General features: G+C 38.6%; 1 protein-coding gene across 50 annotated transcripts in view; it reads right to left on the bottom strand.

Moving 5' to 3' along the window:
* PBRM1 (polybromo 1) overlaps positions 1-12,378 on the bottom strand; it is a 106,794-nt gene that overhangs the window by 85,709 nt on the left and 8,707 nt on the right. For all 50 annotated transcript variants that reach the window (XM_086367551.1, XM_086367554.1, XM_086367573.1 and 47 more), the window contains one exon: positions 5,237-5,384. In XM_086367551.1, the coding sequence (XP_086223677.1) occupies positions 5,237-5,384 (148 nt within the window). The remainder of the gene's footprint in view (positions 1-5,236; positions 5,385-12,378) is intronic.

The raw sequence follows: 12,378 nt of genomic DNA, 5'->3' as shown, positions 1-12,378 counted from the left end.
AGGAAGGAAATGCCAAAGAATGTTCAAACTACCACACAACTGCACTCATCTCACACGGTAGTAAAGTAATGCTCAAAATTCTCCAAGCCAGGCTTCAGCACTATGTGAACCATGAACTTCCAGATGTTCAAGCTGGTTTTAGAAAAGGCAGAGGAACCAGAGATCAAATTGCCACCATCTGCTGGATCATGGAAAAAGCAAGAGAGTTCCAGAAAAACATCTATTTCTGCTTTATTGACTATGCCAAAGCCTTTGACTGTGGATCACAATAAACTGTGGAAAATTCTGAAAGAGGTAGGAATGCTAGACCACCTGATGTGCCTCCTGAGAAACCTATATGCAGGTCAGGAAGCAACAGTTAGAACTGGACATTGAACAGACTGGTTCCAAATAGGAAAAGGAGTACGTCAAGGCTATATATTGTCACCCTACTTATTTAACTTACATGCAGAGTACATCATGAGAAACACTGGGCTGGATGAAGCACAAGCTGGAATCAAGACTGCCAGAAGAAATACCAATAACCTCAGATATGCAGATGACACCACCCTTATGGCAGAAAGTGAAGAAGAACTAAAGAGCCTCTTGATGAACGTGAAAGAGGAGAGTGAAAAAGTTGGCTTAAAGTTCAACATTCAGAAAACTAAGATCATGGCATCCGGTCCCATCACTTCATGGCAAATAGATGGGGAAACAGTGGCTGGCTTTATTTTTGGGGGCTCCAAAATCACTGCAGATGGTGATTGCACCATGAAATTAAAAGACGCTTACTCCTTGGAAGGAAAGTTATGACCAACCTAGACAGCATATTAAAAAGCAAAGACATTACTTTGCCAACAAAGGTCCGTCTAGTCAAGGCTATGGTTTTTCCAATAGTCAGGTATGGATGTGAAAGTTGGACTATAAAGAAAGCTGAGCACCAAAGAATTGATGCTTTTGAACTGTGGTGTTGGAGAAGACTCTTGGGAGTCCCTTGGACTGCAAGGAGATCCAACCAGTCCATCCTAAAGGAAATCAGTCCTGGGTGTTCACTGGAAGGATTGATGTTGAAGCTGAAAGTCCAATATTTTGGCCACCTGATGTGAAGAGCTGACTCATTTGAAAAGACCCTGATGTTTGGAAAGATTTAAGGTTGGAGAAGGGGACGACAGAGGATGAGATGGTTGGATGGCATCACCAACTCAATGGACATGAGTTTGGGTAAACTCCAGGAGTTGGTGATGGACAGGGAGGCCTGGCCTGCTGCGGTTCACGAGGTCGCAAAGAGTCGGACATGACTGAGTGACTGAAGTGAACTGAACAGGTTACTCATACACTAAGAAAGACAATTTAAAGGATAAGACCCAATTTAAGGGGTACAAGTCTAAATGAGAGAAGTTAATGACTGCCTTGATTTTCATTTCTATTCTTCAACTATTTAAAACCTTATTTGAATATTTTCTTTTCTTGAAGGATAGAGGGGATAAACTAACCAAAACTTTCCAGTAACAACAATGCTGGATGTCATGTAAAATGAACAGTAAACTTTTAAAAATGCATCCATGTGCTGCCAGTAAGGAATAAGCAGTGTTCACAAAAGCAAGAACAGAGTAAAAGTAGGAACCTGGATAAGCAAGCAATACACTGAAGCCAATGTTTACCTTGAGGCTACCTATAAGACAAGATGCTTATAGTTTTCAAGAGCTTTAGCTTTCAAATGTCTTTGAGGCTACAAGGACAAGAGACACAGGCCAGGCTCCACCATAAGCTGGGACTTCAAAGGCTATGGCTGCAGTGTAACTGGGAATTAAAAACAAGTCAGTTTTTGTGCTGCCAAGGAACAAGGTAGACCACCCACCTCAACCTCCACCCAGCTCAACCCATGGCACTGCAGGGAGAGGAGAGGCATGAGATAAATCTCCTCTGAGAACTCTTCAGCATAAGCTAGTCCTAACAAAGAGAGGCCAGATAAGCAACCTGAGATAAGCAACAAATCTTCTCCAGAAGAACTTCAACTTAAGAATCTCCAGTCTCCAAGAAATATAAGCTCATAGTCAAAATGGATGAAACACGTGTGACTAAGAGTCACAAGAGAAAGCAAGCATAAATGACAGCAAACACACACATGTAAGTAATTCAGGTACTAAATTATCTGCTGCAGAATAAAAAATAAGCATGCTGAATATGTTTAAAGAAATAATAGGACTGAAGATACAACCAATTCCCTCAAAAGAAACTACTTCCAAAATAAGGAAAATATAAACATTAAAAGGTAAAAACTCAGTAGATTGAGCAGATTTCAAAGAAAAAAGTAAGAACTAAAGATATTACCTAAAAAGCAACACTGACACAATAAAAGGGCTCTACATAAAGTTAACAGAAATGGAAATCTAGGGAAATTCTAATATAACATCCAATCAGAGTCCTACAGGAGAAGAGAGAATGGGGCAAGGGCAATATACAAAGACATACAACTTTTCAGAACTGATGAAAAACACCAACCCAAAGATTCAGACAGATCTACAATTCCCAAATTCTATAAATAAGAAGACAATCATATCTACACATATCACAGTGAAACTGTGGAGTATAAAGACAAAAAGAAGATACTTAAGATAGAAAGAAGAGAGAGATAACTTTCAAGGGAACTACAGTTATACTGACAGATGACTTCTCAATAGCAATATAAGAATGAAGAATAAAGAGAGTAGTATGTTTGTGAGTAAAAATACTGACTATATAAAAATAACATTATTTTATGGGATTAAAAATTTGTCACAATAGAACTAAAATACAAAACATCAGAAGCATAAATAAAAAGATCAGTTACAATATTTTAAGGTTTTACATTATTTAGAAGGATGTTTAAAATACTGATTAATACTTGACTTTGAAAAATTAATTATGCATATTAGAACTTCTTGGATAAGAGCATATTATTAATGGATCTGACAACTTTCAAATTATAGAAGAAATTTAAAACAAAATAAAACCAAGAAAAATATGAAGGAAAAAACACCCAAAACAAGGTAGAGAAACAAAAAAAGAAAAAAATTACAAAATGAGATAAATAGAAAGTAGAAATTTAAATGATAGGAATACAGCCAAATGTAATAATTACTAAAACTGTAAAGAGATAAAATGCTTCAGTTAAAAGGTGAAGATCATCAACTAGATTAACAGAAATTCAATTATATGGGGCTTACAAGAGATACACTAGCATTAAAAAGATATGAAGAGGTTGGAAATAAGAGAATAGAAAAAATAAGGTGAATACAAAAATAAAGCTGCTATTATTTTACGTGTAATAATATCAGATAAAACAAAATTCAAAAAAGACAATAATAACAATAAAGAAAACTACTGCTACTGCTAAGTCGCTTCAGTTGTGTCCGACTCTGTGCGACCCCATAGAGGGCAGCCCACCAGGCTCCTCCGTCCATGGGATTTTCCAGGCAAGAGTACCGGAGTGGGGTGCCATAATGCAAAAGCAATGTACTAGGACAATATAACAATTTCAACTTGTATGCTCCTATTTGCATACTTTCAAAGTATATAAAGAAAAAATCAGTATGGCTAATAAGGAGAAATAGACAAATCTATCATCAGTTGGATTTTATAGCACATCATTTGGAAACTAGATAGTTCATGCAGATAAATCAGGATATAAATGATATCAGCAACATAATTAAAAAGCTAGATCCAATGGACACATATAGTGTACTGTACCCAATGAACAGCACTCTTGCTATATATTCACAAAATTTATAGCAACTTTATTCACTACTGTTAAAGCAGAAACAACCCAAATGTACATCAACTAAGACACAAACAAAATATGATACATATTCGTATAATGGAATATTATTCAGCTATAAAAAAGGAACTAAGTACTAATAAAGGTTATGACAAGAATGCACTTTGAAGAAACTGTGCACAGTGAGAAAAGCTAGTCATCCATACCGTTCAGGATTCCATTTATATGCAAAGCCCTGAAAAGGGAAGTCCATACAAAAGGAAAGTAGATTGCAGAAGCTAGAAGCTAGGAGAGGGGGAAATGAAGTTATGCTTGTTAATGGGCATGGTTTTCTTTTTGAGGTAATGAAAAAATTCTGGAGTTTGACAGTGGTGATGGTTGCACAACTTTCAAATATATTAACCTCCCTCCCCAAATTCTACACTTTAAAAAGTGTGTGAATTATATCTCAAAGAAAAAATACATACACACAACATTAAGAATTAATTTAACAGTATTTTTACAGAATCTAAATAAAAAAAAAAACATTTAAAGCTTTGCTAAAAAGACAAATGAGTGAAGATGTACCAAATTTACAGACCGGAATAATAAACATCACGATTATGTCAATTCTCCAAAACACAATCTACAGAGTCAATGCAATTCCAATACAAACTCAAACAATTTTTTTGGTGCTTGTTGACTTAACACACTAATATTAAAAAGTATAAGGAAAGGGCCAAGAATAATCAAAACAGTTTCCCTGCCAGACAAGAAAATTATAAAATCAAAGAAATTAAGGTAGATATAGAATAGCCTAGTTTTAGATAAACTGGCCAGAACAAGAGGAACAGAATAAAGACCAGAAAGAGACCCACAGCACCTGGAAGCAATGCCAGCAGTAACAGCACAGACAAATGTGAAGTGAATGGCCATTTCAAGGTGCAGCTTATACCTGTGGGAAAAGCAAATCCCCAGCTCACAGGAGACACACTCAATCCCAGGTACACTAAAGGCATATATACGAAAGACAAAACTATTAAACTGTTGGGAGAAAAGAATATCTTTACAATCTTTGTGGAGGAGAGATTTCTGAAATAAGACATAGAGAAGGATAAAACACAAAGTTAAAGACTAAGAAATCTGACTATTTTAAAATAAAATTTTAAAAAACTTCTGTTCATCAAAAGACGCCACAAAGAGTGAAAAAACAGCCACCCCGTGGGAGAGGATATTTGCAACACATATAACCAAAAAAGGATTAGCACCTAGAACAAAAAAATTTCTAAAAATAAACATGAAAATCACAAACCCAAGAGACAAACGGGTAAAAGATTTGAGCAGACACAGAAGAAACAACAATGGTTCATAATCATATTAATCTTCAGTTTCTTTACTAAGAAGAGAAATACAAACTCAAACTATCAAATGAAAAATCACTACTTACCTATCAGACTGATAAATATTAAAAAGCCACACAATTATCAAATTGGACATCTTCCAAATATGATGCTCTCTTACCTTATAATAGGCCTTTGCATTGTTGAAAAGCAGCTGGAAGTCAGCAGTGAGCAGATTAACATCATCGTACTCTTCCATTTTCAGTTTCTGCTGGATTTTCATCAAGTCAATGGGCTGAGAAACCACTTCATAATAGTCTGGTTGATTTCTGTCAATAATTTAATGATTTTCAAAAAGTAATAATCAAAAGCCTATAAAACGTGATGTCTCAAAACTATCTGTGGTAATGCCCAACACTCCCAAGTAAGAGAGCATACTAGACTTACTCCCATGATCAGAACTCAGAGGGAATAACAAAAGTAAGATGAATACGCATGCCCTTTTCAAAATACCTATTAGTGATTAAAAAAAAAACCCTAAATTTATTATCTGTAATGGTCTCTTATATGCTAAATATTTAAGATTTAGGGAACCAATACTAAAACCATGTCAATGGTATCTTCTGCAAATGAAAATGACTTACCTTTCGTGGGGTTCAAAAAAACAGGTACGCTTCAAAGCATTTTATAAACTTACAAAATGGACTGTCCTTCTTCAGGTAGTGACCACAGAATTTTCTCTGCCAAGTGCTATCAAGTGCCTAGTATATATGGTGCTCTAACATCAAGTACTTAAGTTACAAAAGAAAAAGATGAGGCCCTTGGCACAAGGAGCTTACCAAAGATAAAAGAGCATAATACACGAACAAACATGACTAAACTATATTTAAAAAAAGGCATGGGAATGATAAACACAAAATTCAGGATAATGGTTATCTCTTGGAGGGAAGGGGACACTTTAAAGGTAGTTATAATAACATTTTAAGTTGGCTTTTGGTTCATGGATGTTTATTATTATTTCTTCTGGCTTTTTTCAAAAGTTCCACGAGACAAGGAAATCTTCTGAAAAATTACCTAATCAGCTATTGTTTTTCAATTTTCCCTCAGGGGTAGATAAAACTCATCCTAGATGTGTAAGAGGGTAAGTTACAACTATGAAGAACACCATGGTTGCTAAGACACATGTTTCAGTCATGTGCATTTAATTTTTAAAAGCTTTTCATATTAACATAAAAATTTCAAGCATAGTACAAAAAGCGTTTTTTTCTGAACCATTTGAGAGTAAGCTGATGAAGAATTTAGTGTGTTTCTCCTACAAAAAGGGACTTCAGGACTTTGCTGGTGGCATAGTGGATAGGAATTCGCCTGCCCATACAGGGGACACAGGTTTGATCCCTGGTCTGGGAAGATTCCACATGCCACAGAGTAACTAAGCACACGTGCCACAACCACTGAGCCTGTGCTCCAGAGCCCACGAGCCACAGCTACTGACGCCGGCATCCTACAACCAACAACGCCCTCACACCCAGAGCCTGTGCTCCATGAAAGCAGCCTGCGACACGGCTACTGTCCCCAAGCCCTTTCCTGTGCGCCCATCGCGTGTCTCCCTTGCAGATTCCTACCCTTGCTCAGCCTTAACTAATGACTCTAGATTAAACTCTACAGAAAGGAAAAGGAAGAACAAATTAGGTTTTTAAAAACCCTTATCAAGTGTTTACAATTTTACTGATTTATAAAATTAAGTCTGAGGGGATAAAAGGAGCATTCAATCTGCTCTTCAAAGAGTGTAAGAACATAAAAGTCTCAGCGAGTGATCAGATCAGATCAGTCGCTCAGTCGTGTCCGACTCTTTGCGACCCCATGAATCGCAGCACACCAGGCCTCCCTGTCCAACACCAACTCCCAGAGTTCACTAAGACTCACGTCCATCGAGTCAGTGATGCCATCCAGCCATCTCATCCTCTGTCTTCCCCTTCACCTCCTGCCCCCAATCCCTCCCAGCATCAGAGTCTTTTCCAATGAGTCAACTCTTCGCATGAGGTGGCCAAAGTACTGGAGTTTCAGCTTTAGCATCATTCCTTCCAAAGAAATCCCAGGACTGATCTCCTTCAGAATGGACTGGTTGGATCTCCTTGCAGTCCAAGGGACTCTCAAGAGTCTTCTCCAACACCACAGTTCAAAAGCATTAATTCTTCGGCGCTCAGCCGGTGATAATGAAGACCTAATACCAATGCTGCCAGTGGTACCAAGGGACTTTCTCAGAGCAAGCTTTAGGGCTGTGTTCACTTGATATCCAAAGATGGCTCTCTCCACCTGGCCCTCATGGGCCACAGTGTACTGTTTACTGAGGCTGGGCCTCAACAAACCCTCAGGCGATCATCTGTAGACAACTGGGAATCCGTTAAGGACACATAACCTAGAAAGGACACTATATCCCGGAAGCCCTGCAAGGGGGCTCCTCACAAACATTTTCAGAATTACCACACAGAAAAAAAGGACCAGGATCCAAACATTCCACGCTACGTAATTTGGTCAAAACAAGGTCCCCCCACTTTGAAAACGAAACAGCCCTGATTTTCCCCACTTAAATCAACATACAGAAAGCAAAGTAAAACCTCGGACTTCTCTGGTGGTCCAGTGGTTAACATTTGCAATGCAGGGGACACGGTTTCCATCCCTAGTTGAGGAACTAAGATCCCACGTGCCACAGAGCAACTAAGCCCACAAGCCACAACTACTGAGCCAGAGCACTCTGGAGCCTGTGTGCCTCAATGAGAGATCCCGCATGATGCAGCTAAGACCCGACTCAGCCAAATAATACTAAAAAAAAAAAAGTAAAAAGAAAGAAAAGTAAAATCTGTCTATATTCATCCCGAGTTTAAGAGCTGTAAGTATTCTCCCAGACATTTGTGTACACATACATATGTACACAGAGGACTGTGAAATACATGTCTGAACAGATTTTCTCTTTCAACAATAGATGAGGGCACCCTGCTGTAACATGGCCACAGCATAGCCAAAGCATAGCTAAGAATTTAACCAGAAAAGTGAGAACTAATCTGCCTGATGTACAGAGCCTGCTGGCTACACCTAAATCTATTTTCCCTCCTTCCCAAGATGACAGCATTCTAAGCTGCTGCCTGGGTACGAAAGGCCAAATTCTTAAGTCTCGTTGCAGCTAAGTTCTGGTCAATGCAAGAGCTGAAGTGTACCATGTCCAGGTCACTTCCTTAACACGCCTTCTTTTTCCTACGGGGTGGAAGGTCATTTTGGTGGTGCACCACCTTAGACCATGCAGCCAAGGGCAATACCCCAGGCACAGCAGAATAAAGAGACAGAGAGTATCTTGGCCCTGAAGACCTCACAGAATAGGACATGTATCTGAGAGAAAGCAATTGTTCTTGTCTCAGCCTTTGCTAATTTAGATGCCCGAGTATCAACAGCCTAATATACTAATCAAAACAAAGTCTCAAAAAGAAATTCACAATTGTGTGGCTCTGAGTGACACTACAATACTACTTATGAGAAGAATACTACTTCCCACAAGCTCTTGAGAAAGCACGCACTGCACAACAGAGGAGGGGCAGAGATGCAGGTAGGCACAGCCCTGGGGGACAGCAGTGGCGCTCTGAGGTACCACATCACCAAGGCTAGAAGACAGTGCTCCAGCACCCAAGGCCTGTACCCTCGGCCCCTCAGCTGGCAGCAGAGAAGTGGGTGGTCCTGTTCCATGAGGCACATGGGCACTGCATTCTGTATGTAACATACTGGGTAAGAGAACAGGCTTTAGAAACAGAAAGACTTGAGTCTGAATTCTGGTTATACTTAGTAGTCTGAGAACTTGCACAAGTTATCACTTCTAAATTGTGATAGGAATACTGCAGAGGTTTAAACAAGCAATAAATACAGGCTTTTACTATGATAGGCTAATTAAATGACAACTTTTAAAAGACTATTACTGATGAACCAACTGAAATCTGGATAGTTACCTCATGAGATAAAAAAACCTTCTTTTCTGGCATGACTAATTTACAGAGCTCTCCTCACTCGGGATGATGACACTACATCCTTGGTGGCTCTTAGAAGTGAGAGGCTGCCTTCAGCTCAACCTAGAGCTTGTTGGCTACACACTATGACATCAACATTCATGAATGGATCTAAATCTTTAATTAACTCATTGTATTCATTTCCTTTTGTTGCTACAGCAAATTAACCACAAAACTAATGGCTTAAGGCAACACAAATCTCTCATCTTACAGAAATCCATAAATGGGTCTCACTGAGTTAAAAGGCAAGGTGTTCACGTTCCTTTCAGAGGTTCTTGAGAATTCATTCCCTTGCCTTTTCCAGCTTCTGGAGGCCATGTGCATTCTCTGGCTTGTAGCCCCGTTCCTCCAAGTACAAAGAAATGAGCACAGCATCTTCACACCTCTCTGTGACTGATTCCTCTGCTTCCCTCTTTCCTGTTTAAAGATCCCAGTGATTACACTGGGACCATCTGGATAATCCAGGATAACTTCTCCAACTCAAAGTGAGTTGACTAAAAAACTTAATTTCTCTTTGCCATGTAATCCTACATATTCATGGAGTCCAGGGACTAGAAGACGGACATTTTTGGGGGGGTCATTATTCTATTTATCACAGTCATTTATGTTTTCAGAACAAATAACTTCAAATGTCAGAGTCTGAGAAGAACAGTGATATTATTTTGACAGCAAGAGAGGAAGGCTGCTCTAGTCAGGGAGAGTAAGAGCTCCACAGGGAAGTGTGTGCCAGGTGCATACTGGGACCAGCAACTTGTTTTTGCTCCACTGGACGATAGAAGTCAAGCCCAAAAGTTAGGGAGAAAAGAGAGAAAGCGAGGTGAAAATAATCACTGTGGCCTCTGCATATTGTGAAAAACTGATCCCTTTTAACTATGATAAATGTAACTTTGCTGCTATTCTAAAGGCCATTAAATAATTTTTAAAAATGTGTTCCACTCTCAAGGAACTAGATAAAGAACAAACTAAACCCAAAGCTAGAAGGAAGGAAATAATATATAAAGTAGAGATAACCATCGAGAATAGGAAAAAAACCAACAAAGTTGAGTTGGTTTCTAAAAAAGATTAATGGAATTTACAAACTCTTAGCTAATTAAGGAAAAAAGATTAAAATAAAATCAGAAATGAAAGAGGGAACATTTCAACCAATACCACAAAAATAAAAAGAATTGTAAGAGATTAGTATGAACAACTGTACACCAATAAGCTGGATATCCTAAAAGTAAGGGATAAATTCCTAGAAACATACAACCAACCAAAACAATATGAAGAAAACAGAAAACCTGAATAGACATATAACCATTATAGAGATTGAATCAGTAATCAAAAACCTCTTGGCCTAGGAGAAAAGTTCTAGAAAAACCCTACACCTAATGGTTTCACTGTTGAAGTTCACCAAACATTTTTCTTGAGAAGAGCAATTCTTCTCAAACTTTTCCAAAGGGGAGGGAAATTTTATTTATTCTGTGAAGCTAGTAATGCTCTGATATCAAAACCAGACAAAGACACTTCAAGAAAATTACAGAACAACATCCTTTATGAATGTGGTGTTGATGCAAAAATTTTCAACAAAATACTAGTGAAATGAATTCAGCAGCATGTTGAAAGGATTATACACCATGACCAAGTAGGATTTACTCCTGCATTGCAAGGATGATTCAATTTATGAAAATTGATAAAAGTAATGAATCATAGTAACAGAATGAAGGAAAATAACCACATGATCGTCTCAACTAATGCCTAAAAAGCATTTGATAAATGCTTTCATGATAAAAACTCTCAAAAAAGTAGGTATAGATGGTAACTATACTACTTCAACAAAATACAAGCCATATATAAACAGCCTACAGCTAATATGATACTTAAAAGTAAGGACAAAGACGCTTGCTCTCACCACTTCTTTTCAATACAGTACTGGAAGACCTAGCCAGAGCAATTAGGCAACAAAAAGAAATAAAAGGCATCTAAATTAGGAAGAAGTAAACCATCTTTGTTTACAGATGATCTCATATGCAGAATACTCTAAAGATCCCACACAAAAAAACTTAGAATAAATGAATTCAGCAAAGTTTTAAGATACAAAATCAACACATACAAAAATCGGCTGCATTTCTATACAGCAACAGTGAACAATCCAAAATGGAGCCTCAAGAATAAACCTGACCAACAAGATAACAGACTTAAACACTAAAACCTGCACATTTCTATAAGAAATTAAATAATACACAAATAAATGGAAAGATGGGATTCCCTAGTGGCTCAGCGGTAAAGAATCCACCTGCCAATGCAGGAGATGTGGGTTTAATCCCTGAGTAGGAAAGATCCCCTGGAGAAGGAAACGGCAACTCATTCCAGTATTCTTGCCTGGAAAATCCCATGGACAGAGAAGGCTGGCAGGCTACACAGTCCATAAGCTTGCAAGAGTATGTCACAACCTAGCAACTGAACAACAACAAAACGGAAAGACAGCCCATGTTCACGTATTGGAAAACATAATATTGTACACCAATACTATGCATAGAACCAATATAAAACCTAACAAAATTCCAACAGCATTTTTTGCAGAAACAAAAAAACCCATCCTGAGAAAGAAGAATAAAGCTAAAAGACCATACTAATCAGGGTTCTCTAGAGAATGAGAACCACTAGGAGTTATAAACACACATACACACAGAGAGAAAGAAGAAGAAAAAAGAGAATAAGTATCAGATCAGATCAGTCGCTCAGTCGTGTCTGACTCTTTGCGACCCCATGAATTGCAGCACGCCAGGCTTCTCTGTCCTTCACCAACTCCCGGAGCTCACCCAGACTCACATCCATCGAGTCAGTGATGCCATCCAGCCATCTCATCCTCTGTCGTCCCCTTCTCCTCTTGCCCCCAATCCCTCCCAGCATCAGAGTCTTTTCCAATGAGTCAACTCTTCACATGAGGTGGACAAAGTACTGGAGTTTCAGCTTTAGCATCATTCATAATTCCAAAGAAATCCCAGGGCTGATCTCCTTCAGAATGGACTGGTTGGATCTCCTTGCAGTCCAAGGGACTCCCAAGAGTCTTCTCCAACACCACAGTTCAAAAGCATCAATTCTTCGGCGCGCAGCCTTCTTCACAGTCCAACTCTCACATCCATACATGACCACAGGAAAAACCATAGCCTTGACTAGACGGACCTTTGTTGGCAAAGTAATGTCTCTGCTTTTCAATATGCTATCTAGGTTGGTCATAACTTTCCTTCCAAGGAGTAAGCGTCTTCTAATTTCATGGCTGCAGTCACCATCTGCA

Source organism: Bos grunniens, chromosome 22 (assembly GCF_055505025.1).
Source record: "Bos grunniens cultivar Pamir isolate PY7600 chromosome 22, Bosgru_T2T1.0, whole genome shotgun sequence".
In the NCBI taxonomy this organism is placed as follows: Eukaryota; Metazoa; Chordata; class Mammalia; order Artiodactyla; family Bovidae; genus Bos; species Bos grunniens.
The sequence above is the reverse complement of the archived record's forward strand: the minus strand, read 5'-3'. Positions and strand labels throughout refer to the sequence as shown.